This window comes from Cnephaeus nilssonii, assembly GCF_951640355.1.
Source record: "Cnephaeus nilssonii genome assembly, chromosome: 22".
Classification (NCBI taxonomy): domain Eukaryota; kingdom Metazoa; phylum Chordata; class Mammalia; order Chiroptera; family Vespertilionidae; genus Cnephaeus; species Cnephaeus nilssonii.
This window is the reverse complement of record NC_137093.1, coordinates 27,770,686-27,795,870: the sequence shown is the minus strand read 5'-3', so window position 1 is coordinate 27,795,870 and position 25,185 is coordinate 27,770,686. Positions and strand designations below refer to the sequence as shown.

General features: G+C 66.4%; 1 protein-coding gene across 1 annotated transcript in view; it reads left to right on the top strand.

Moving 5' to 3' along the window:
- CABIN1 (calcineurin binding protein 1) overlaps positions 1 to 25,185 on the top strand; it is a 77,900-nt gene that overhangs the window by 36,251 nt on the left and 16,464 nt on the right. The window contains exons 27-31 of the mRNA XM_079762627.1: positions 6,726 to 6,782; positions 7,661 to 7,843; positions 9,489 to 9,820; positions 15,747 to 15,777; positions 15,813 to 15,895. Of these exons, the coding sequence (XP_079618753.1) occupies positions 6,726 to 6,782; positions 7,661 to 7,843; positions 9,489 to 9,820; positions 15,747 to 15,777; positions 15,813 to 15,895 (686 nt within the window). The remainder of the gene's footprint in view (positions 1 to 6,725; positions 6,783 to 7,660; positions 7,844 to 9,488; positions 9,821 to 15,746; positions 15,778 to 15,812; positions 15,896 to 25,185) is intronic.

Genomic DNA, 25,185 nt, shown 5'->3' with positions numbered 1-25,185 from the left:
CAGGTGACCTGAGAGGCAAGGAGACCTGCAAGCATCCCCTCCGGGGCTCAGGTGGGCCCAAGTGAGTGCGTGGAGAGAGGCTGCGGACCCGTGTGCTGGGTGGCTGTCACCTCCCTCCGGTCGTCTGGCTGCTGGGCCCTGCCCGCCCAGAGGGGTGAGTGGAGGTGGAGTAGCGGCCGGCTGCTCCTCCAGGCTTCCCTCTGAGACGTTCCCAGAGTGCGGCCCTTCTCCCTCCTGCTCGCCTCCACCTTCCACTCAGGAGCACACGAGAGCGTTGGGAGCAAAGCCCGCTCGGGTTCGTTTCTCCCGGGCGCTGCCCGTGCGCTTCAGCACCTGCTGCTTCTCAGGAGGGAGGGCTGCTCTCCCTGGCCCCCAGCCTGGCTGCACCCTCCTCAGCCCTCAGGCTCCAGCCAAACGCAGGGAGCAGGACTGTGCTGGGCTTGGTCCGTCCACAGAGCTGGGGTGCCTCCCTGGTGTGGGCACCCGGGGAGAGCGGAGGACGAGGCAGGACTGCCTCAGACGGGCTGTGGTGCCACCTGGCACTGCCACCAGCCATCCCGTGGTGGCGCGCACGTGCCCGGAGCTGTGGTGACATGCCCGGCTGCCAATATGAGGGGTATCGGTTGTGGACGTTTGCAGAGGGAGCCGTGCGCATGCGTTTTCAGTGGTTGTGAAAGGGGTTCCTGTCAGTGACATGGAGCCACTGAGACCCATGGCCACTTTGCTCAGCCCGGCCCGTGTGCCAGAAAGCCCTGCGCAGGCTCTCGGGGGGAGGCCGGGGGAGCCGGGGATTGCACGGCTCATGGTTGGGGTGCAACTGAAATTCCCAGAGGCCTGGCCTGGCCTCTTGGTGGGGTGGGAGTCCTCCTGAGGAGGCCAAGCTTAGCCAGGATCCCGGGTGTGCTGGTGTTTCCTAGGAAGGGGGGCAGGAGGGACCAGGCAGGGGTCAGAGGAGTGGGGCCGGGAGGGGCTGCTGTCCGTGGTTCAGGGTGCCCATCGGCCCATTTACAGCATGAACAGGCTGCCCTGAGCCCAGGTAGGGCTGCCTAGCGTGGCGCCCGTGCAGTCAGCTGCCCTCGATGGCATGTCCTGGCGGCCATGGTGTGGGCTAGTGGACCTTCCAGGAGAGCGTGCCTGTGCCACCTCCATGCGACATTCATCCTCACCTGCCATGTGTCACTGTCTGTGTCGTGTCCTGTGTGCTCACGCCCGCTGCTCGCCACCTCCTCCGTCAGCATTGCCCGTGCCGCCCCTAACCCGGCCACACTCTGTCTCCAGGCTTTGTGTTTGCCTGCACGGTCACGGCTCGCTTCAGGGGACCGCGCAGACCGCATGCTCCGCCCTCAGTCCGGCTCCCTGCTCCCCGTGGCCCGAGCGCCCGCACACCTGCTGGTCTGTGATCTGGAGAGCGTGTGTTCGATGTGCTTGGCTTCTGCCCCGGCCCGTCTCCCCGCTCCGGGCGGATGCAGGGCAGCCGCGGCCACCCCGCCTGCCTGCCTGCCTGCCTGCCGCCCGCAGGCGTCTCAGTCCTGTGTTCCCATTGCTTCGCTCTTCCCTGCTTTAAAGAAACAACCAAGGCAGCAGACTCCAAGATCCCAGGCTACCGTGTCAGGACGGGTGTAAAGTACCAACGGTGCGCAGTCGCCGAGGTGCTGCAGGGAGGAGCTCGGAGGGCAGTCCGTGCCGGAGGGCGGGCCTGGCCTGGTCCCTGCTCCAGTCCCTGCTCCCAGCCCAGGCGGGCAGGGAGGCAGCTGTGGTGGGAGGCTGTGTCCATGGACAGAGCCCCTCAAAGTGGAGGAGGCTCCGAGTGCAGCTCAGTTCGTCTTGCGTGTCCCCCACCGAGTGGGGACTGGCTTGGGGCAGGGAGGGAGGCTGTTGGAGGGCGGAGCCAGTCACCTCATTTGTTCTCCTTCATTCTTACCTTTTATAAAACCTCTTCGGGCTGCCTGGCCAGAGTTCCCCAGTGGCCAGAGTGTCCGCCTGTGCACCGAAGGGTCGCAGGTTCGATTCCCGGTCAAGGGAATCACCTGGGTTGCAGGTTTGAGCCCCACTCCAGTCGGGGCACAGGTGGGAGGCAACCAATCGATGTGTCTCTCTCAAGTCGATGTGTGTGTGTGTGTCTGCCCACCACCCCTTCCACTCTCTAAAAAAAAAAAAAAAAAATCAATGAAAAAAATACCCTTAGGTGAGGATTACCCAAAATAAAAAGCCTGTTCAGGCCACCGCTGGTCATGGAGATGATCGAGTGCCTGCTGTGTGCTAGGACGGAGGAGGGTGCCGCCGGGAAAGGCACGATGAGCCCCGACGCCTGCTGCCTGGCTGCACCGGTGTGTCTGCAGGCGGTGTCGTGGAGCAGTGGTCGGTGCCTGAGCTGGCTCAGGTTTGGTGGGTTGGAGGACTTGCTGGTGGGTGACAGACAATGGGAGCAGAGACATGGAGGATGGAGCGTCCTGTGGCTTTTGAGTTCCGAGGTGACCAGGGTGGGCGGGAGAGGAGAGAGCTTGGGAAACCAGCTGGGCCAGAGGGGCTTCTTTCCCGTGGGGCGTGAGGAGTGACGTGGTCGTGGCATCTCTGTCAGGTGGGATGGGCAGCCTTCCTGTCACCACGCAGATCCCTTCCGCTGCCCCCAGCTCTCACTGCTCTGCAGCGGAGGGGCCAGGGCTTAGAAGCAGGCGGGGCAGCGGCCGCTGGCTGGTGACGCGCATCCCTCTAGGACTCAGCAGAGGGCGGGACCGGCCCCAAGGATGGAAGTGAGGTGTCCCGTGCTGAACAGTAAGAGGAGGAAGTGTTTATAATCCTGCCGCAATCTGAATTAGTGTGCGCAGGCTTGGTGCGGGCAGACTGGGCCGGTCTCCTTTCTCCGTGGCCTGCAGGCAGCTCTGCAGAAACCGGAGCCCGGGCTGCGGCGTCCCTGGGGGCTCCTTCAGCGCTGCCCGCTCTGCGGGAAGCTTGGCCCCAGAGAGGCAGTGTCCACCCCCCCCTGCTCTGCCTCCGGCCCGGTGCCTCTGCAGAACCTCCGGGTGGTGGCCGGGACAGAACGGCCGCCGCTTCTGCGGGCCCTCCTCCACCAGGCAGGCCGGGGGTAGAGGGTGCTGCCACCAGGCTTGGCGTCCTTTGCCTGCAGAGCATCAGCAGACCCACCTGGATCTTCGCGGCACAGGCCAGCGCCCTGGGCGTGTCCCGCTGCGCCCGGCTTGTGCCTGGGCCTCTGGGACGTGGAGGAAGCACCCAGGCCATTAGTGCGCGGGTGCACAATGCCACCTGTCAGCGCCCTCAGAGCCTTGGCCTAATACAGTCCCCGATGAGGACTGTGACACTCAGGGACTGCTTTGTGGAGGAGGCGGGCCGGAGCCAGGCCCGGAAGCGCGGCCAGTTGCTGGAGGCTGAGTGTCCCCAGGTCAGAACGGCCCCGCCCTCCATACACATACTGGCTCCCCGTGCGCCTTGATCAGGTGCAGCCGTGGGAGGGCTGTGCGCGGCTGTGCTGGAGGCGGCGTAGTGTGGCTCAGGGAGGGTCCTTGCCCAGAGGCACCGAGCTTTGGGCAGGGTGTGCGTGTCCAGGGCTCTTTGCTTACCCCAGAGGAGCTTCCCCAGTGCTGATGGCCAGGCCTAATCAGGGCCATTCCCTGGGTACCCTGGCTGGTGAGTTGACTGCGACAGAGGGGCCTTGTAGGAGTGGGGAGAGGGGAGGGACCAGTGGCATCTTCCCCTCTCCTGCCCCTGCAGCCGCCTCGGACAGGAGCACACCCCAGTCCAGAGTGCCCTCTGGTCTCTGCTCCCCACCCCCCGCTGCCACCTGCCCGCCAGCTCCTCTGGCTCCAGCGTTCTAAGGCGGGGCCCTGGTCTCCGAGCCCGGCTTCCCAGCCCTGAGCCTTCCCCGTCCCATCTGGCCCCGCCCTGAGCTGTGCCGTCTGAGCAGCGCGGCTGCTGGCAGGGATGGCCCTCACCGCAGACCCCCTCACCGCAGACCCCCTCAGCCCTCTCTCTGCCTCACCGAGGCCGTTGGTTTGCTGGGCCAGGGAAGGTCCCGTTTACAGGAGAGGAGGGCAAGGTGAGGTGCCAGATGCCCAGGTCGGTAGAGTGACTTTTTAAAAGCTTCTTCCTTCTTTCACGCTAGTGATGTGAAAGAAATGAACTTGGTATTCCTTTGTTCTGACTTGCTTCTTGGTGTGAAACCCTGGGTTGCTTCTTAGTATTTAAAATTAGGAACATTTAATATTTTTAATCTTATTTATTTTATTTTTGCTAATTCTCACCTGAGGATACTTTTTCTATTGCTTGTTTTGTTTCTTTTTAGAGAAAGTGGCAAGGAGAGAGGAGGAGAGACAGCGAGAAACGTTGATGTGAGAGAGACATAGCGATTGGTTGCCTTTCCCACGCGTGGGGCAGGGATCGAACCTGCAACCCAGGTCCGCACCCTTGATTGGGATTGAATCCGCTCCCCTTTGGGGCGGGGGCCACGCTCCAGCCCCTGAGCGATGCGGCAGGGCTGATGGGATCGGTTCACTGAGCCTGTGCCAGCCCTTCAGACTCACAGACCCAGAGGGTGCGGAGCCGCTGCCGCGTCCCTGGTGGGGGCTTGTTTGCAGCGATGCACTGTGCTGTGTCCGGGAACGCAGCCCCGGCAGCACCCGGACAAGCACGCCGCCCCGTGCTTCGCGGGCCTGGGCGGAGAGCGCGGCCGCTCCAGCCGGGGGCTTCGAGCGCACAGTCCCCCCTCCGACCAGACCCCCAGCCCGCAGGAGCACCCCGGGCACCACAACCTTTCCCTTCCCTCCTGCGCACCAGACCTCCTCGGGGCTTCCCAGGTGCCCGGTCACCCCAGGACCAGGGCCTGTCCAGAAGCACGCAGTGCCTCCCAGGACAGCGCCGCCGCTGCTCTCGCCCCTCAGAGGGTCAGCGTGTGGTCGCGCCGTGTCTGAAGGCTCCAGGGAAGCGGGCTCGCCCTCCGCTGCCAGGTCCCGTGCTCGCTCAGTCGTGCGCTTCGGCGGTGGCTGTTGCTGTGGGTGGAATTGTCCCGGGGAGCGGGGCCCGGAGGCCCAGGGCCGCCCTTTGGTGCCCGCCCCTCGGTGTGGGCCGCTGCCTTTGCCACACGCTCCGGTGCTGGGAGGCTCGCTCACAGCGGCAGCGAGAGGCCGTGAGCACGTTGGGAGTAAATACCCGCTTGCTTCGCCAACCCCTGATGGCGTAATGATCGCACTGGATCCCACCACATTAGCAGCTCTTCAGGCCCAGAGCCCGGCAGCTGTGCGTGCATGCGCTCGTCGGGCAGCGTGCCCGCGCTCACGCTCCTTCCAGCCAGGCTTGCTTCCTGGCTGCTCGCCCCGCGGCTGCTGCTCGGCGTGCAGTGACTTCACCTGGCGCCGGGCTGCTACGGGGCCCGCCCCGCCCCACGTCCAGCCGACTCCTTACGCTTCGCGGCCGTCGCTCCTGTCATGTGCCCGGCACTAGCCAGGCCCTGTGGGATCCCGTGTGTGTGTCCGGGACAGAGGCAGGGAGGGCAGTGACAAACATGTTAGAAAGGGTCAGGTGGAGCCTGGAGCGGCCGAGTGGCAGGTCTGGGGTTGGAGGGCCGGTGTGGACCTGCTGGGTCCTGAGCTCTGCAGGGACCTGCACGGCCGCTGGGACCAGGGTCTCTGCTCCTGGCCCTCCCTTTCCACCAGAACGGGCGGCCCTGCCTCTGGGAGAAGGGACCCTCCCCTGGGGCCTGGCTGGGGCTCCGGGGCGCGGGCCTTCCTGTAACCCCGCCAGCGCTTATGGAGCTTCGGGGTCCGGCCTCACTGACTGAGTGGGAGGCAGAGGGGCCCAGCCAGATCCCTGCTCCCCATAAGGGGCACAGCTTCCGCCTGGTCACTCGGGCCTCGCACACACCTGGCCCCCTGGCTTCGTAGGCTCCATCATTCTGCTGCCGCTGATGGCCCAGTCACTGGGCAGTGGACATGGCACGGGCGGAGAGGTTGCTGCCCCCAGGCCCTGGCCGGTGACAGATGTGGGTGAAGAGGGCAGAGCTGTGGGCTGCACGGGTCCAGCTCTCTTCTCTGTGCGCAGGCCCGCTTCGGAGGTCCTGTCCTGTCCGCGTGTGAGAGCGTCACCACCCCATCGGCACGCGGCTCTCCCCCCTCAGAGCCTCGTCTCCGGGCAGGAGCAGGCCTCTGCCCGTTCATTAGGCAGCGCTGTGGTGTCAGGTGGGAGACAGGAGGGAAGAATAGGGTCCGGTTCTTGGAAGCAGGATGTGATTGGGCTGGCCTTTCGTGAGCATTCACTGCGATCAGGCCCTGTTCTATGCACTTGACATGGATTAACTTGTCAATCCTCAGACAGCCCTAGGAGGGGGCACTTACGTTCACAGTTTCGCACGTGAGGGACTGGAGCGAGGGGAGTGTGGCATCGCGCAGGCTCCCCCGTCAGCGCAGAGCAGCCCGGTCTCCCGGAGTCCCGGCTTTGACCTGCTGAGCCGGCTTTGCGTTTTGTTGCCAGTCTTGCCCCCAGCTTCCCGTTCCTCTGATGTGATTTTATGCTTAACGTGGGAGCTGGTTTGTGGGATTTTAGTGTTCCATTCCCGCCTTCTCCGCGCCGTGTCCCTGCCCCTCTTCCTGCGGTCAGTGCTTTTCCTGTTATTCACGCCCGGTAGCGGGAGGAGGGCAGGGTGGGCTTGGTCCAGCCGCAGACTTCGGCAGGCTGTGCCCGCGTCCGGGGTGGGTCTCAGTGACTCGTTCCTCCCGCAGGGCCGGCTTTCCTCTCCTCTCCTCCCGCTGCATGGTCCCCTGTCCCCGAGGCACCAGGTGAGCCCCCATTGGCTCCTGGCTTTGCTCCTTAGGGAGAAAGGCCCAGCCAGGGCTGCAGGCCTCCAGGCAGCGGCCGCTCCTCTCCGCCGGGCCTGCGCCCCGGGACGCTTGCCAAGAGCACCTGTGCCGCCTGAGGAGCGGAGCCAGCAAGCAGGCGCCACCTCCCTGTCCCTGCGGCTCCCGGAACCTGTGCTCTTGCGCTATCCCAGGGGTCCTCAAACTTTTTAAACGGGGGGCCAGTTCACTGTCCCTCAGACCGCTGGAGGGCCGGACTATAGTTTAAAAAAACTATGAACAAATTCCTATGCACACTGCACATATCTTACTTTGAAGTAAAAAAACAAAACGGCAAAAACACCCGCATGTGGCCCGCGGGCCGTAGTTTGAGGACGCCTGCGTTAGACGGTGCTTGGCCTTGAGCGGCTGGTTAACCGTGTTTGCTGAGTTCTCACCACTTCAGCTGTTTGTGCCCATGACACGGAGACGGTGGCCACCTCGCAGGTCCTGCTCTGCATCCCCTCCCGGCCCCTGCTCAGCAGCATCACCCGGGAGCTGGGGATCAGCCCGAGGGGAGTGTTTAGCCCACAGAAGCGATAAAGGCCAGAAACGAGGGCTTTTCCCGCCCCCAAGAGCCGCTTGTTAAACATTCGCCAGACGCCTTGCTGGGGGCACTCCCAGGAGGGGACCATGGAGGGGGCCTTTGGTGAGGGCTCGGCGGCTGGAGGGCAGTCGGCTCGGCAGTGGCAGAGGGGCTGTGTTCAGGCCGCTCCGCAGGGCAGTCACCGGGCCTCTGGCAGGGCAGCTCGCCTGGGAGGCCCCTCCGTGTGGGCGGTGGTGGTTTCATGCTGCCACCCTCCCTCCCTCTCTCCCCTCAGAGCGCAGCCAGGACAGCACGGCCGTGGCACTCTCGGACTCCAGCTCCACACAGGAGTTCTTTAACGAGCCCCCCAGCTTGCTGGAGGGCGCCCGGAAACCCTGTGCTGAAAAGAGGCCGCCTGTACCCAGTTCCCAACCAGGACCAGCTGGCAAAGACCTTCCAGGGGCCGCAGAGGAAAGAGGTATGGAGCCCTCTCTCGGGGATTGGAGCTGCTGGGGTGTCCTTTGCTTTTTGTTGTTCATCCTCAGCCAAGGATACCTTTCCATGAGTTTCAGAGAGAGAGTGGAATGAAGGAGAGACAGAGAGAAACATCGATGTGAGGGGGACACATCGTTGGTTGCCTCCTGTGCACACCTGACCAGGGCCGGGGAACCGGCAGCCGAGGTCTGTGCCCTTGACCGGAATCGCACCCGGGACCCTTCAGTCTGCCGGCCGACACTCTATCCACTGAGCCACACCGGCGAGGGCTGCTTGATGTCCTTTGGCAGTCCGGGCAGCGCCGAGGAAGCGGGCTCAGCAGGTGCCCGCATGGCCCTGAGACACACGTGTCCTCGGTGGTCTGACCCCCATGTCCCGGCATGAGTGAGTGCCCCTATTTTTCTTCTTGGTGAATGGTTCTTTAAAAAGTCTTTGGATTGTAAATGTCACAAATGTGGGGTTTTTTTTTTTTAGTCTGAATCGTATCAGACCTTTAGAAAAAGAAAATCTCCCTTTGTTTGGGGAGTAGGGCTGACTTTGCCCTGGGGTATGCCCAGCTCTTTTGGGGTCCCCAAGTCCCTTTTGTGGACTGTGAGCAGAGCGCCACAGCCAGGCTTGCTGGGAGAGGAGTGCAGGCCAGGCACCCGGCGCTGCCCGGAGGCTGGGACTGGTGGGCTTTCCCGCTCTGCCCAGGACCAGACAGGTGCTGTCAAACAGGAACCACCCCCACCCAGACCCATGCGCGGGGTCCCGTGCCCGGCACGGTTTAACTCATCACCACCCTAGAAAAACTCCCTCTGATGACTCCCATGTTACAGGCGAGGACCCTGGGACTCAGAGTGGCGGTAATTTGCCCAGGGTTGGTCTGCACCTGTAACTTGTACCCTGTGCTGCCTCTCCAGGTGGGGTGCGTGAGCAGGGGAGGTTGATGATAACTTGGGCACCCGGGGTCCAGGCCTGGCCCCAAGAAGTCCCCGCACAGGCCTGGCTGGGAGCACCCAGCTCGCACGGGGTGCGGCAGGGGCCTGAGCCATTTGCACTGGGAAGGCCTCAGCCCACAGGACAGATAGGGTTGGTCCCAGCCTGCTCCTCTGGCATCCTCCAGGCAGTCTGTGCCAGGCCTGGGGGCCTGGGGGCCGTCTCTCCCTTGACACTTGCTCCCACCGCCTTCCTTCCATCCCTTCCCGCTGGCCAGACAGCCTTCTTCTGCAGCCCTGCCGCCCAGCGCACACTCCCCTGAGCTGCCTGCCCGCCCCGGAGCAGGCCTGGGAGCCCAGGCACTGAGCTCATGGCTCACACAGCTGCCGCCGCCCTGGGGAGGGGTGCGGGGTCTGTGGGCTGCCGCGCTGCGTGGGGAGCAGGTGCAGCCTTCGGGTGCCTCTCCCGGCTGTTGTGTTCTGTGGGCTGCTTCCCTGCGCACCTGCACAGGCCCCGGAGGTGGGACAGCCCTGTGCCACCACATAGAGCCCACCCTCCCCCTTCTGGGGCCCCTTTGGGTGCCAGCTGGATGCCCTGTCTCACGGGAGGAGGGGAGCTGGGCTGCCACCTCCCCGAGGGCCTCCTCCGCTGGGGATGGACCACCAGGGCAGAGCCTGACGCCGAGGGACTGTCTTTTCCTTCGTCGCTAGGGAGACCCGAGGAGTCCTTGGAGGGCACCGAAGGCTTCCGAGCCACAGAGCAGGGCAGCCAGAAGCCTGCCGCAGACCCCCCAGCCTCTGCCTGCGTCCCTGCCAAGGCCTCCGCATCGGCTCCCGCCCTGTGGGACGGCAGGAAGAGAGGGGACGCCCCCGCGGAGCCAGCAGCCTTCCCGCAGGGGCTGCCGGCCGGGGCCGAGGAGCAGCGCCAGTTCCTCACGGAGCAGTGCATCGCCGCCTTCCGCCTGTGCCTCAGCCGCTTCCCCCAGCACTACAAGAGCCTCTACCGGCTGGCCTTCCTCTACACCCACAGCAAGACCCACCGCGTGAGTGGGACCCGGGGCGCCGCGCGCGGGGCGGGGGGGGGGTCTTCCCCAGGCTCGCAGCTGGGTGAGCAGGACGAAGGCAGAGAGAGCTGCTGAAGGGCTTGGTGGCCTTGGGCGGGGGGGGGTGGGGGGGTGGGGGGGTGGGGGGGTGGGAGAAGCAAGTGCAGGGGCGGCCCGCTTCCAGGGGCCGGTGGTGAGGCGCAACCTGCAGTGAGGGATGCAGGGGAGCGGGCGTGGAGGCTGCGCCCACAGGTGTGGGTGCTGGTGGGTGAAGGAGAAGGGCCCAGAGGCTCACCTCTGACCTCTGAGGATCTGGGTAGCGCCTCGCACTCCGCTGCCAGGTTGCCTCGTCACCCCCAGCAGGCCCAGGCCTCCCTCCTCTCGGTCCCGGCCTTGCTTGCTCCGGGCCAGCGTTTTCCCGCTGCGTCAGAGGCCTTTCAACGTGGCCCGGCCCTGGGGCTCACCTGCCCCAGATCTTCGCGGCCTCTGCTGCTGCCGGCGGCCTGGCTCTCTGCAAAGCGGGCGATGCAGCACTTCTTCACAGCTGCCCAGGCTCGGCCCCCAGGAGCTCCCGCCAGGCCTCCGACCGGCACTTGGTGTTTGTGGAGGGGTTGTGGCGTGGCGTGCATTCTTTCACTCTCGTCACTTCCCAGGAGGCCCTGTGCAGACTGCCCTCGTCGCGGCCTCTGCCCCCTGTTGAGCTACAGTTAGAGGGGCGGACAGATTAAAAATGTGCACCTGAGCCCTAACTGGTGTGGCTCAGTGGATAGAGCGTCAGCCTGTGGACTGAAGGGTCCCGAGTTCAATTCTGTTCAAGGGCATGGACCTCGGTTGCAGGCTCAATCCCCACGGGAGGCAACCAGTTGATGTGTCTCTCTCACATCAATGTTCCTCTCTCTGTGTCGCCCTCTCCTTTCCACTCTGTAAAAATCAATGGGAAAATAGCCTCAGGTAAGGATACAGCAAGCACATTGTAATAAATACTACAGAGAGGAGAAGGGGGGTACACGGGGGGGTGGGGTGGGTGCTGTGCTCCTTGAAGGCACCCGTATGCTGAGCCCTTTAGGGTGGCCAGGGCGGAGTGGAGGACAGGGTGGGCGGCAGTGAGGGCAAGCAGCCTGGGCGCCTGGCAGGCCTGGGGGCACCCGGGTGAGGCGCGGGCCAGGGCGGCAGGAGCAGGTGGGGGCAGCTGTGGTCTTGGCTTTGTCGGCTGCCCCCTCAGCAAGGCCCGGCCTCCGAGCCGCCGCCTCCCAGAGCCCCTGCCCGCCGCGCCCGCCTCGGGGAGATGGAAGCACTTCGGGAAGGGGAGGTGGCCTGAGACAGCACTGGCGGGCCACTAGCGTGACAGGAGGCTGATACTTGGCCACGGTCTGTGTGAGGCGGGGCACGGGAGGGCCTGTGGCCGTGGAGACCGCCCCGCACCGCCATGACCTCCCTGGTCTCAGCAGAGCAGGCACTGCGGTCCTCAGGCCTGGGCTGTGGGCATCTCTGGGCTCCGTCTCTGCTGCAGGGCGCCTGCCTTTCCCAGCCGCTGCCATCGCTGCTGGTGCTGCGCATGAGCCTGGCCTGCTCGTGCCCGCCCTGCACCACATGGCACTTCTCTGGTGTCCGGGCTTCCTGGCCCCTGCCGACCTGGGTCTAATACCCTTCAGTATGGCTGCAGGCCCCGCGGCTGATGCGGCCATCCTGTCCTCCCCCCCCCCCCCCCCCCCCCCCCGTGAGCTGTGGGATGAAACCCTTTGGCTGTGATTCCCGCGGGCGGGAGCAGCGCTGACACAGCTAGCACCAAGCTGTCACCGGAGGGGACCCCAGGTGCGCATTTTCCAGGAGATGGAGGGGTGCGAGATGAGGCAGAGGCTAGTCAGCCTTCCCTGGTCACAGGCCTGATCTTCCCTGGACACCGTGTTTAGGGTGCACCCCCCTCTCACCACTTGTCCCCCTGCGAGTGTCCGTGCTAGAACTTGCGCCTCCCTCCCCTCACTCAGGTCAGCCAGACGGGTTCCCACTTCAGTCCTGTGCGCTCCCGGGCCGGCGGGGATCATGGCACCTTAGCTGGAGGCTTGGCTGTGAGGTTCATTGAGTCAGTGCTGCCTCACCAGGCAGGAAACGTGCCCTCGGAGCGAGCAGCCTGCCTTGCAGCCCCACGTGCTTGAGCCTCTGGTGGGAGCAGAAGGCCTCACTCTGAGCAGTGTGTTCCCATCCCAGTGTGCACCGCGTCCGACCCAGCCCCCTGTGGCTCCCCCTCCTGGGACATGGCAAGGGCCTGTCCGTGTGGCAGCAGAGCGGCCGGGCCGCCCCAGCCCCATCAGGTTCCCTTCCTGTGGACGAGCCCAGGCCCAGGTCTGCTCAGGACGCACCTGCCTGGAGGCTGCCTCCTGCCTGGCGGGCCTGGGTGCCCCGCTGTCTCCAGGCGAGCTGCTGGCTGCGACTCCAGAGGCAGCTGTGTGCTGGCGTGCGCCCTTGCCCCTCACCGTCTGCTGGGGGAACAGTTCCCTGTGTCCTGTGCCACCAGCTCACGTGTGGAACCTGCAGAGCCAGGGTAGACGAGCGGGCCGCTGGGGAGGTGCCCTTCTGGCTGGGTGGTATGAAGGATGGCTCCTCCAGGGCGGGACGCAGTCGCCCCCTTCCGGCCCAGGCATGCAGGTGAGCGTCCCAGGGGCAGGTGGTGAGCTTCACGCTCCAGCCAGACCGTGGGGCAGGCGCTACAAGGCCTGCCGGCCACAGAGCAGGCGTCTCCGCCTTCCTCAGCCCCGCCCCTTTCTGTATACAGAGTGGCCCCACTGCTGGGGCCGCCGTGCCCAGCCCCGTGCGGAAGCCTGGGCGGGCGCTGCAGATCCCGGCCAGCTCTGTGGTTTGCAAAGTGAAAACTCAGTGTTTTCTCAACTTGGGAATCTCAGCTATGCATGTCAAAGTCTGTTGGCCACATGGTTTGAAGGTTCGGTTGCGCCTTTGGGGCCAGAGGGCCCATCCGGGCGGCTGCCTTCCTGGGCCGCTCAGCACGGGGAGAGTGCCTCCAGCCGGGGGCCTGGGCCGAGCGCTCTGCCCGCCGCAGCCATGACAAATCCGTTACGGCTTGGACGGAAGAGGGAAGCGACCACCAGCTCCCTGTCCCGCCACCACGACGCGGCAGAACCGCTGGTGTCCTGCGTCCCCTCCAGCGTGGTTCCTGCGCGTTTCTCCGCTTGCTCACTCGCTCCGCAGCTGGCTGGCAGCGGCGGTGTGTGCGAGCCGTGGGAGGTGCTGGGGTGCGGAGGGAGCCCCTCCTGGTGGCCGCGTGTGCTGGCCCAGGGAGAGCTGTGCGCAGGCAGGGCCTCCGCGTGGCTACGGGGGGGGGACAGCTGGGTCACTCGGGAAAGGCAGACTCGCTCCCGGCTCCCAGCAAGGGCGCTCCAGCTGTCTCTCCTCCTACTGCTCTGCCCGCGCTCCCCCCGGCCCCCCCCCGGGCCCCCTCCTCCTCATGCTGTCCTCTCGGCCTGTGGGCTCGGCATTCCTGCAAGCTCCAGCCCTGTTCCCTTCCTTCCGGCCTTTCCCGGAAGATCCGCCTCATCTCTCTATGGACCTCGTCCTGGCCTGGCCCCCGAGGAGCCATTGGGAGGGAAGTCAGCCCCGGGGCCTGTCCTGGGGCTGACAGGCAGGAGCAGACAGCAGAGCTGCCGGCCAGTCAGTGGGAGAGGCTGTTTAAGATGGCCGGGGCGAGGGGCGGGGAGATGGTGCCAGGCGAGAGACTCAGAGGCGGGGGCGGCGTGGGAGGGGCAGAGGCAGGTGTGGCTAGGGGGCTGACAGGGAGATGGGAAGGGACTGGGGGGGGGCGCGGTCGTCTGTAGTGTGGAAGGCGAGGCCTTCGAGCCGAGGGGTGCCTCTGGTGAGGACCCCCTCCCCGTCCGGCCCTTCTCAGCGCGCTCTGCCTCTGTCAGAGGAGGGCCCTGGGGAGGTGGTGCCGCGCTCTGGCTGGCGTGTTCCTCCCGTCCCAGAGGTGGTGGTGAGCCAGAGGCGCTGGGCGGGGGGCGGTGCTGCCATGGGCGGTGCCCTGGTGGCCGGCTCTGGGCCAGGCACACAGCACCTGACCGGGCAGATGGGCAGTCCCTCTGGCCTGGACCAGAAGGCAGCCCGGCTCCACCCCTCCCTGGCTCTGGGGCCTTGGGCTCGCTCTTGAGCCTGTCTGAGCCTCCGTTTCCAAACCTCGTCTTGAACAGGACAGTTACACGGGACGAGGAGTTAGAGCTCCGCTCAGCCCACGTGGCACGAAGCCTTGCCTCGCCACCGTGCCAGGCTCTGTGCTCTGGGCGCAGCGTGCGGGTTAGCCCCCTGCCCCTCACCACCGGCCTGGTCTCTGCCAGCTCCCATCTGGGCCTCAGGCGTGAAGGTCTGACTGGACACTGTGTGCCTTAGCTATCGACCGGCTCTTCCTCGCAGGCCTGGGAGGCGCGGGGAGCACGCTCCCCGCGGGGTGCGCCCGCCCGGCTGCAGGAGGCTAATTGCCCGTCCTGGCTGGGTGGAGGCCAGTGCTGCTTGCGCTCTCCCCTGGGGCCTGATTTTCAGGTCTGAGAGCCCTGGGCCCCGCCCGCTGCCCCCCTCCCCGGGCCTTCCCGCTCTGCCTGGCGGTCGGGCAGGCGCAGTTGGCGCTGGCGTCCATGGTGGCAGACGGAGGACGTGCCTTTCTGTCCCACAGCCGTGGGCCTGGCCAGGGTCCCGCCCGCCCCGCCTCCCTCGCTCCTTAGCAGGAAGGCTCCGCTGGCTTTGTTTGTTGGGTATTCTTAACGTGCTGGCCACCGTGGAGGTGCTCCTTCAAACCTTGTTCCCCGTGAAGCCCCCCAAAGACGGCTGCTACTTCAAGGGGTTACCCCGATACTTCCCACAAGTCCCCGAGGAGCCCCAGAGGAGGTGTGGGGTCATAGCTCTGGGGTAGGCAGGCCTGTGCACTGCCTGCCAGCCTGCGCCCTGGGCCTCCTGTGCGGCGGGGAGCAGCCGCAGCCCCACCGCAGCCTCGGGCTGGAGCCTCCCCGCAGGGGTGGGGGCAGAGGCTCAGGAGCAGACCAGCAAGCCGGGAGCCGGGTTTGCCTTCTGTCTGAAGTCGTGACAAAAGGAACTGTTTCCTAAGTCCCGCCTGGCCAGCAGTGAGCAGGTGGGAGCGGCTCGCAGGCTGAGCAGGGACAGGAGCTCAGAGTAGTTGGGACACGAGGTGAGGAAGGCCTGGCCCGGTGCAGAGGCACCTGCGGGGGTGGAGGGCGGGGGCTGGCTGGGATCGGGCCGGTGGGGCTGTGGAGAAACACGGTCTGGCATCGTGCAGTCCTGGGCTCAGGCTCCACTCTGCCCCGCAGGCTCTCCCCGCAGCCAGCTCTGTCCTGAGTGGGTGAAATGGACATGCAGGCGCTCGGCCCTGGCTCCGGCCAGTGGAGGGAGGGTGGCCGGCCCGGTGACTGGTGGGAAGGGCTGCTCTCTGGTTCGGTGAGAAGGCCAAGCCACCAGGTTCGCCCTGCTGCACTCTGCCCCCAGCACCACCGAGGCCAGCAAACTCTTCTCACCCTGCCAGGCTCCCCGAGGGGCACCATTGCCCAGAGAGCACGGCCTGGGCACTTGGACAGAGCCCCTCCCCGGACCCTGGCCCCCTGCAGAGCCCCCGGACGACCCTTTGGGCTAGTGGGGGTCTCCCTGCAGAAAGTGGGGCGCTGGGTCCTTGCAGCAGCTTTACAAGGTTGGTCAGGGGAGGGCCCTCCTTGGGCAGTCTGAGGCCACGCTCTCCTGTCAGCCGTGCTGGGCAGGAACTCGGTCCCGGAGACGTGCGCCCAGCCAGGTGGTCAGAGCCGGCGGCCCGAGCTGCCTGGAGCCGCCGGGTCGATGGCGGCGGAGCTGCCAGTGCAGCCTCCCTTCCCGTGGGTGCCCTGCGCTGCCCACACACTCACTTCCAACCTACTTTTTGTCTCCCCAGAACCTCCAGTGGGCCCGCGACGTGTTGCTAGGCAGCAGTATCCCGTGGCAACAACTGTGTTGCTAGGCAGCAGTATCCCGTGGCAACAACTGCAGCACATGCCGGCACAGGGGCTCTTCTGCGAGAGGAACAAGACCAATTTCTTCAACGTGAGTACTTTGCCCTGTGGATTTCCACGGCTGCTCGCTGCACTGCTTTTCCCCAGGGCGTGCGCGTGGGCCCCTGGGGCGCTCCCCGGACCGCGGGTCTGCGGCATCCTCAGGGCTGGCACGGTGGTGCCGTAGAGTGCGCCAGGCTCCGGCGTGGGGCCGTGACTGCTGAGGGACTCCTGGCACGTCGCTGCCCGCTGCGGGCACCGGTCTGCTGTCTTTGGAGAGAGGCATGGGCGAGGTCGGCGTGTTCTCCGGAGCACGGCGGGCAGTGGGGAGGGCTCCACGCCCACGGCCTGCTTCCTCCTGGCAGCCCCTGGGCCCTGCGCCGGCCCCGGGCTCTGACGGAAGGGCCTGCGGCTGCTGCTGCTTACAAACCAGTGTGGGCGTGGCGGGGCTTCCAGGCCCTTCCAGCCCTCACCCTCTGCAGAGGGAGACCCACCGGGCAGGACGGGCCGCACCAAGGCCTGTGTCTGCCGCCCCCGAGGCCTGGGACCTGCGTCCCTTCCTCGTTCTCTCCGTCCTGCAGGCAGATGGCACTTCGTTCTGCTCCGCGCCGAGTCCCCGCGCTCCACCGTCTCGGCACAGCCAGCGCCCCGCTGGGGTGGCTCTGGCAAGTCCGGGGCCCGCTGAGCGTTGGTTTCTCCTGTATCTTCCCGGGCTCCGTGTTGCACGTAGAGAAAGTGAAGAGCGGGCTGGCTTGGACAGGAGCCAGGGAGGGCAGGTCTCAGGCTAGAAGGTGTGGCCGAGGCTGGTTCTGGAAGCGGATGGACAGTGAGGGCCCCACTGAGAGCCGTGGTGGGTGTCGGGGTCCAGGGCCTTCCTCTCCCAGGCTGTGAGCTTCTTGCGGCCAGGTGGGGGCGCTGGAGCTGGGAGCCCTGCGCCTGCCAGCCCTCTGTGGGTACTTTATGGACAAGTGGTAGATAGCATCCGTAGTCTCCGGGGGACCGGGGCACTGGCGGTGAGAGAGCGCTCCCTCCCACCCAGGCGCCCAGGCCTCGGCCGCTGCCCCATCACAGCCTCGGACCCGGGCTCTGCTTCCTTAGCTCTTGTCTTCGGAGGTGAGTTGGGCTCCTTGTGTTGACGGAGCCTGAAAAGCTCACCTCTGGACAGAGGCCAGGCAGACACTCGCTCCTTCGTTGATGAAGTCCCCGAGGGACAGGCGCTCCCAGCTGGCTGGTGGCAGGACGGCCTTAGGGCCCCATCCTTGCTGCTGCTACAGGTGCACCTGCAGGGTGGCCACCTCTAGCCGGACCCCGCACCCAGCACCTCACAAAGGGTGGCCTGCTCCCTCTCACACGAGTCTGCCCAGACTTTGCCCAGTGTGGGCAGCGGTTAGCCCCCGCGGGGAGGAGCGCCCAGGGCGGCCGTGCTGCCTGCTGCGGTGGGCGTGTGTCTGGCAGCCGGGCTGCAGGTCAGGTCAGCAGCTGGTTCTTCTCTGGCCGATGGGCATGGTGACCGCCTGGGCGGGGCAAAGCACGGGCGGGCCAGCCCTCGTGAGGTGAGGCGTGGAGAACGGGGAGGGCAGGGTCATCGGGGACCCTGCCCTGCCATCCCTCTAAGCAACCCCTGTCCTGGCCACCCCACTGCCGCCTTGGTGTTACTCCCCCAAGAGGCTGTCTGGGCCCCGCTCCATCCTCTGGGTCCAGGCGAAGGGACCCTCCTGCTCTTTTCAGTGACACAGTTCCGACACACGCAGAGCCCAGGCGCCTGCTCTGCTCTTCCCGGCTCCGTGTCCTTCTCAGAGGGACTTGCGTGAGTGGCCGGCTGTTCTTTGTTTTCTGGTGTGTGTATAATCAGCCGCGTTTGTCATGCAGCTTTAAAAAATGTGCGTGTGCGTGTGCGTGTGTGTGTGCACAAAATCAGCCGAGTTTGTCATGCAGCTTTAAAAAATGTGTGTGTGTGTGTGTGGGGGTGAAGGGGGGGGATGCTTTTAGGCAACTTGCTTTTTTCACTGACACGAAGTCTCGGACTTTCCCTGTGAGAAGTATAGGCTGGCCCACTCTCTGCAGTTGCTACCCTGCATTGCGTCGTGCGTGGTGTGAGCACTTATCGTGGGGCCCCCCTTTGTGCACACGCAGGCGGCAGTGGCCTCCCTCCGCGAGCGTCATTGTGGTGTCCCCGCGTTCCTCCCAGAGTCCCTGGCCGGCCAGCCTGGGCGCAAAGGAGGTGCTTATGAGCGTTGGTGGATGGTTCCCGTTCACGCCTTCTCCCTTAGTAGATGGCCCCGGAGCGTGCTCTGGCCCAGCCAGCGTGGCCGACGGAGGGCCCTGCCTGGGGGGCTGGGAGGCTCAGTAGAGCCCGCATGCGTGGCCCCTCGTGCAGGACGCTCTGGGCATGGGGGGGGGGGGGGGTTGGAGAAGCCTCGAGGAGTCTGGGGGGCTGGAGGCAGGGCTCCCACTGGGAGGGTGGGTGCTGCTCAGCAAGGACGGGCGAAGAGGAGGAGACCAGCTGGGGGCCCTCAGAGCTCCTGAGGCTGGACCAGGCCCGCAGTGCTGAGCCCCTGGGGCGTGCGGGATGGTGCTGGAGGGCGCCGATAGAGACGTGGCGTGGACAGGTCCCAGCAGGGAGGTGGGTGAGCGCTTGGGAAAGGAGTGAACTTGTGCGTTTCCGGTCCCACTGTTTCCAGCCTGGCTGAGAGGGAACCTCCCGCCCCCTTCTTTGCGCTGTCTCCGCGCAGGTGGGCTCTGGCAGGGCTCTGCTCCAGCCCGCCCCGCCGGGCAGGGTCGTCTGTCTTTTGCCAAAACAGAGCCAGAGTTGCCGGGTGTTGTTGGTTGAGGTCCTGTGCCCTCCCTGCCCCAGTGAGTCCCGGCCTGAGCCCAGGGGCCTGTCCTTGCCCAGGTCACAGCATGGGGGTGGGCGGATGGGGACAGGGAGGACGTGGAGGCTGGGGTTGGCCCGGGGCATGAGACCCGTGCCATCTCTGCGGGGAGGCACGGGCGGTCTCTCCCTGGGCAGAGGGTCCGGGAAAGCAGGCGCCAGGCATCCCGTGGAGACTGAGGCCGGCTCAGCTCTGAGTGCCCGGAGCTCCAGGGCTTCCCTGCGGGGGTGCCCGCCTCTGGCAGGAGGGCCGTGGAGGGGGCCGCTCTGGCCAGAGTGAACGTCTCTTCCTCTTGGAGTTGATGCAGAAACGTTCCCATAGCAACCAGGCTAGAGAGGGTGCTTCCTCCTTCCCCAAATGTCTGCGCAGTTTAGCAAGTAGGTTGTCTTGTTCCCACCCAGCTCCCAGCCCCCGTGAGCAGCACAGGGGCCGAGGCCCGGCCAGCCCTGCTTCCTGTTTCCGAGGCTGTGCCGGCTGGCAGCGTGGGGCCTGAGTGTGTGTGTGTGTGTGGGGGGGGGCGGTGCTGCCTGCTACAGCGGGGCCGCCCTGGGGCCTCCACCGCCTGCAGCACGGGGAGCAGCCTATGTCCTTGGGGCTGGGCGCTGGGCTCGAGGTCACGGAGAAGAGCACAGATTTGGGGCTCAGGCAGGCTCAGCTCTTGGCATAGGCGGTGGCCACAGTGGACAGGCGTGCTCAGCACATAGCGGCGCATCCCACACTTCTCAGGACAGACGCCGGCCTGCACGGAGCCCGGCCTGCTCTCTGGAGCCCAGTGGCACCTCAGGAGGACAGTGCTGGCATCAGAAGGGATGTGGCTGGAGCGGGGGTGATGGGAGCCCCAGCTCTTGCCTGGCCAGGGCTCTCCAGAGGCTCCCGGCTGCACTGGCTCAAGTGCGGCCACCTGAGAGGCAGACCGGGCCTTCCCTGCTCGCCACGTGGACCCGCTCCTGCGGGCCTGGCTGGGCTGTGGGAGCCCGTGTGCGCTCCGTCCCTGGTCACCGCCCGCAGCTCTCCACTGCCTGCCTGTCGCCCCCCAGCACCTGCCCGCCCTTCCCGCAGACAGGGGGCCGCCAGCTCTTCAGCAGCACAAACCGCCGCCGTCCCTGGCCGCCTTCCTCACTGCAGTCCCCAGGACAGTGCCTGGAGGGAGGCCGGGCTGCAGCCCCTGCCCCCAGAGCCTGCACACATCGCCAGGCGGTTCTGCAGGCTGAGCCGGTCCCCTCCCCCCCACCCCCCCACCCTCCCGCCACTGCTCTGCCCCCTCCTGGCCCTCAGACCACAGAGCACTTTCTTTCTGGCCCATCTGTGGGGACCAGGGAGGCCCCTTCCCCCACCTGGGGCCCCTCCCTCTGTCTGCCCGGCTCTGGCGAGAGCGCCCACCTAGCGGCCACCACGCAGGCCTGGTGCTTCTCTCTGTCGTGACTCGGTGTGGCTCACACTGACAGGAGGTACCATCGCCACAGGCCACCTTGTTTCTGCAGCATTTGTGCGTGCCGCCCCCCGCCCCCGGGGGGGGGCTCCTCTGACAGCAGGGCCCTCACTGGGGGGGACAGCAACTGGGAGGAAGGACAGAAGGTTCCTGACGCCCCTGCCACCAGCCTCTTGGCCAGACTCAGTCATGCCCTCTGCTGTGCCTGCCAGTGGCTGTGTGACCTCGGGGTGGCCTCCCCGCCCCCCTCCCCAGTGAGCAGATGCCAGGTGGTGAGGAGGGGGCCTGGGCAGGGCACCCAGCCTCTGACCTAAGGCCTGGCCCAGCCTGCGGGGTGCCCACTGCTGCAGCCGGGCCTCGCCAGTGCCCTCTGCCCCAGAGAGCGGCGGCCTCCCAGAGCAGCGCTCCACCGTGCTCCTGCCGCCTCCGGCCGGCCCAGCAGGCGCGCCTGGTGACCGCGGTCCTGTCACCCACAGGTCCCGGACAGGAGCTCGGGGAGCGGGCGCCATCCTGGCTGCGTGCCCAGCCACCAGCCTGGCCAGGCCTGGGTCTGTGCTGAGATGGCCCCTCCTGTTGTGGGGTCAGACTGGCCCTCCCCTCCCACCCTTCCCGCCCCCGAAAGGCCCCGCGCTGGGGGCCTGGGGAGCCTCTGCCTCACTCACATCCACCCAGGGCTGAGTCACTGACCCCTCCTGGACGCCTGCCCCACGTCCAGGGCTTCTGCTGGCAGGCTGAGCAGAGCAAGGCACGCCGGGCGGGGGGGGTCTCCCCCCAGCTAGTGATCCCCTCTCCTCAGACAGCATCTGTGCCGCCTCCCAGCAGCACACGAGCCCCAAGCAGGCCCCGGGCCTCAGGGAGGTGCCCCCTGGCCTGGCCGAGGGCTCCGAGCCCCTCACCCTCCCGCCTCGGTCAGGACCGGGGAACAGGGGGTCGGAAGGGCCCAGTGGGCAGCAGACGCACCCACCCCTTCCCTGGAGCTGGTCCCCCCACCACCTTCTCTCCACCTGATGCTGTGGCTGCCTATTCCTGACTAAACCTTCTTTCAAGGGACTTTTACTGACTTCAGAGAGGAAGGGAGAGGGAGGGAGGGAGAAACATCAATGAGGAGAGAGAATCATCGATTGGCTGCCTCCTGCACGCCCCGCACTGGGGATCAAGCCCGCAACCCGGGCAGGTGCCCTGACCGGGAATCTAACCCTGACCTCCTGGTTCAGAGGTTGACGCTCAACCCCTGAGCCACGCCGACTGGGCTGACATGAGCTGTTTAAGATCTCTAGGCCTGAATAAGCCCCAACACCTCCTGGAGCTCAGACCCCATAACCTGAGGGTGGGCAGAGTGTGAAAAAGCAGAGGAAGTGACACTGGGGGAGGAACCCTCATGACAGAGCAGGGAGGGGCTGCCGAGCAAGGGAGCGTGTGAGCCAGCGAGGGGCATGGCTGTGCTGTGCACGCGGGGGCAGCTGGCACCCCCACACCTGCCCACATCACTCCATGACACAGATGTACTGGAGGGCCGGCGGGGGCAGGGCCGGGACCTAGATCCACAGCAGTGTCAGCTTCTAAGGCGGGAGCCAGCCTTCGCGCCAACACGGGCGATGGGAATGGCAGAGTGGACAGGCCCCAGAGACGGGCGCTGAAGGACCAGGGCCTGCGGGCTGGTGGGCAGGGCTGTAAGGACGGGGAATATGGGGGCGGGGAGCCTGGCCTGGTAGGTGCTCAGCTCTGCTCTGGGGCACCAGGTCCACTGTCCCAGGTGTCCGCCTGGTGTGGGCCCGAGTCTGCGTGCGCCTGGGGGTCCCTGAAGGGCCGCTGCGTCCCCCGGTCCCCCGTGGCCTCGCTCCTGGGCGCTGTCTCCCATTCCAGCGGACGGTGCCCGGGGCTTGTTGTGACTGTTCCTCTTCCCCAGGGTGCCTGGTCACCCATGGCCTCTGCGCCGGGACCGCCTGCGGGCAGTGACTGGCAGGGGCCCCGGTCCCCCTCCTCGGTAGGATCCGAGCCTTGCAGCAGTGAGGGGCACGGGAACCCAGTGACGTCACAGTGGGAACCGGGACAAAAGGAGGGAGTTTACATGGAAGAGCTAGGGGCTCGGCCGCAGCAGGAGTGGCGCAGGCGCTATTTTTAGCCTCGCTGAGATGATCTACGGGCCCGTTGCAGAAGCAGAGTAAACAAAGGGATCAGGTCAAGTTCTCCAGGGAAGAAGGCCCAGCCTGTGCGTCTGAAAAAGGCTAGCCAACTGGTGTGGCTCCTGACCCTCCCCGAGCGCTCCTCCTCCCATCCTGGGCTCTGCCGGCGTCCCTGCTTCCCAGCTCCCCGCGTAGGCCTGTCCCAGGCCTCCCCTCCTCTTCCCTCCCCTCCCCTCCCCTCCCCTCTCCTCTCTCTGCCCGTGAGCCCAAGGCAGCAGGCAGGGCAGGGCTGACTCCTGCCCTCACCCAAGGCCCCAGGATGCCCAGGCTCCTGCCCCGACAGAATCGCCGCACAGAAACCCCTGCCCAAGCCAAGCCACCTCGTTCACAGCTAGAATTTAACAAAGACGCAACTGTGAGCAGCCTTTCGGCGGTCATCTGGGCATGCGTCCTCTGGCCGAGGGGACTGTCCGTCTCCAGGTGTGGATTCACAGTGTGGCCGCGCTGGGTGCTCCGGCAGAGGGAAGGATGTGCTGAACCTCAGCGTGCACAGGTGCACCAGGCAGCCCCGCAAGGGGGGGTGGGAACCCCCGCAGCCTGCGCAGCCGCGGCTTCCCTGGGTCACGCAGCCCCTACATGGCAGAGCCCTGCCTAGAGCCCAGGCCGGGGCCCCGCATCCTGCGGGCGGCCTCCACGCCGGAGTTTCGGGCCCGCCGGGCCTGCAGTGTTTGTGTACACGGGCTCCGGGCTCCGGCAGGAGCTGGCTGCTTCACATTCCTGAAGGGGAGCTTTCCCAGCGGCCTGCTGCTCCCGCTGCCCGCTATTTCTCAGACGTTCCCTCTGTGCCTTCCTGAGGCCGCACCTACCCGCTCAGCGTGACCGAGCACTGAGTTGGGTCCTCCTGGGCCCGCCCCCCAGGCCCCGTCCGGAGGGGCAGCACCCCGGTCCGGAGGGGGCAGGAGAGGCTTTCTTCTGGGAGGGGGAGGCACGGGGCCTCTGAGGCCCTGGACAGCGGAATCGGGCAAGCAGCCCACTCAGACCCAGGACCTGAGGCGGCCAGGAGCCAGGGAGAGGCGGAGGGAGGGCAGTGGCTGTTGAGGTGCAAGGCCCAGGCGGGGTCAGGGGCCGTGGGTGTCCTCGCTGAGGCCGGCCCTGGAAAATGTGCCCTTTGGAAAGAGGCGGCTTGGCAATGCCAGCCTCTGCTCTGTTCCCTCGGCCCATGTGGCTCTCACCCCAGATCCCGGTCCTCCCTGTGCCCGCCCCCAGCCGGGGCAGGCGGCGGGCAGCCTGGCTCCTAGGGGGTGGGACGGAATGGCAGTGAGTGGCCTCTGCCAGGGGAGGGAGGCCACGGGGCCTGTTCCGTGGGGTGCTGAGGGTCTCAGGGGTGGCAGGCACCTTCCAGATCCTCTCCCATCTACTCCTCCCCGCGGCCCAGGGACGCCCACATCGTGATGAGCAGGGTGAGGCCGACAGTGATGGCAGCGCAGGCCCAGGTCGCTCAGCCTGTGAGGAGCAGAGCTGGGCTCCCCGCCCACAGAGCCCAGCCTGCAGGGTCCGAGGTTACAGCACAGGCAGGGCCCACACTGCATGGCGTGGTGCTGGGCAGGGGGAGGGGCAGCAGGTTCCCTGTCCAGCGAGGAAAGGGAGGCGGTGAGTCCTGGGCCGCTGAGCCGGGGCTGGGAGCGCGGTCCTCGGCGAGGTGACCACTCAGCCTCTCCCCTCGGAGGTGGGAGCGGAGCACCCAGCACTCGGCACTCCGGGGCCCTGGGGTCCGGCTCCGCGTGGAGGTGGCCATGCCGGGCGGACAGGGCCTGCGTGAGGCCGCCCTGGCCGGGGAGGCAGAGGGGCCGCAGGTCATTCGGAGGGACCGTCCTGCCCTGCCTGGCACGGGCCACGGCACTGGCGGCCATTATCCCTTAGCGTTCCCATTGTGCCTCTGAAAACGCTGCCTGGACATCAACACAGCTGCAGCTTCCCCCACGGGGGAGGATTCTGGGTGCGCGAGGTGGCAGGCGTGGGGGCCCGGGAGGGCACGGTGTGCTGTGCCACCTTTGTCACCACCCCCTGGGCTGCTGCCCTTGGAGTTCACCTCCAGCCTCGCCTCCCTGGCCGAGGCCGGAGGGTCCCTCGTGGCAGGTCATGGGTGGCCTCGGGGGTCCCAGAGAGGCAGCCCTGGCCACCTGAGCTCCCTACGCTCCAGTGGAAGCCCCGGCGGGCGGGTCCTGAGGCCAGAAGTGGGTGTTGTTGCATTTCCAGCCCTTTTTCCAGAAGAGGTCTGACGGGACAGCCCTCCGGCAGGGACAGGAGGGCTGGGCCCCAGCTGCTCCGGCTGCACCCCGCCCCGGGTCTCCTGGAGAGGGGCGTGCGCCCCAGAGGCCGTGGGGTCTCTGCTCTGCCACACACACGCCCCCGAGCTCGGCGGCCAGGCCTTCCTTCTGGAGTAGCTTCAGTCTGGGAGCCTGCCCGCCCCCCCCCCCCCCTCGTTTTTTCCACTTTTCCTACTTGGAAAGTTTGACCAAGTGGCTTCTGAAAGAACAGCATGGGGCTGGAAATCCAAACCAGAGCGTTGGGCTCAGGAACTCCTGCCTGGTTTCCATAGCGATGGGTGTGGACTCCTACACGTGGGTCTCCCAGCTCTGCCTTCTCTGCTGGTGTCCTGTCCCCGTGCTCACCTCGCCCGCCTGTGGGCCAGCATCTGAGGCTGTTTCTCACCTCACAGGGAGCCTGCCCAGGCCGCCGCCTGCGGGGATGGAGGACCCAGGAGACTCGCTGCCCTGGGGCCGTGGCCTCCAGGACGGGGAGGAAGGAGGAGGGGAGCGGCCAGCTCTGGGCTGCACGGAAGGGCCGTGTGGATGAGGGCCCGGAGAGAGCGGGCTTTCAGCGGTCAGTGGAGGAGGCGGCGAGATGGGCCCAGGTC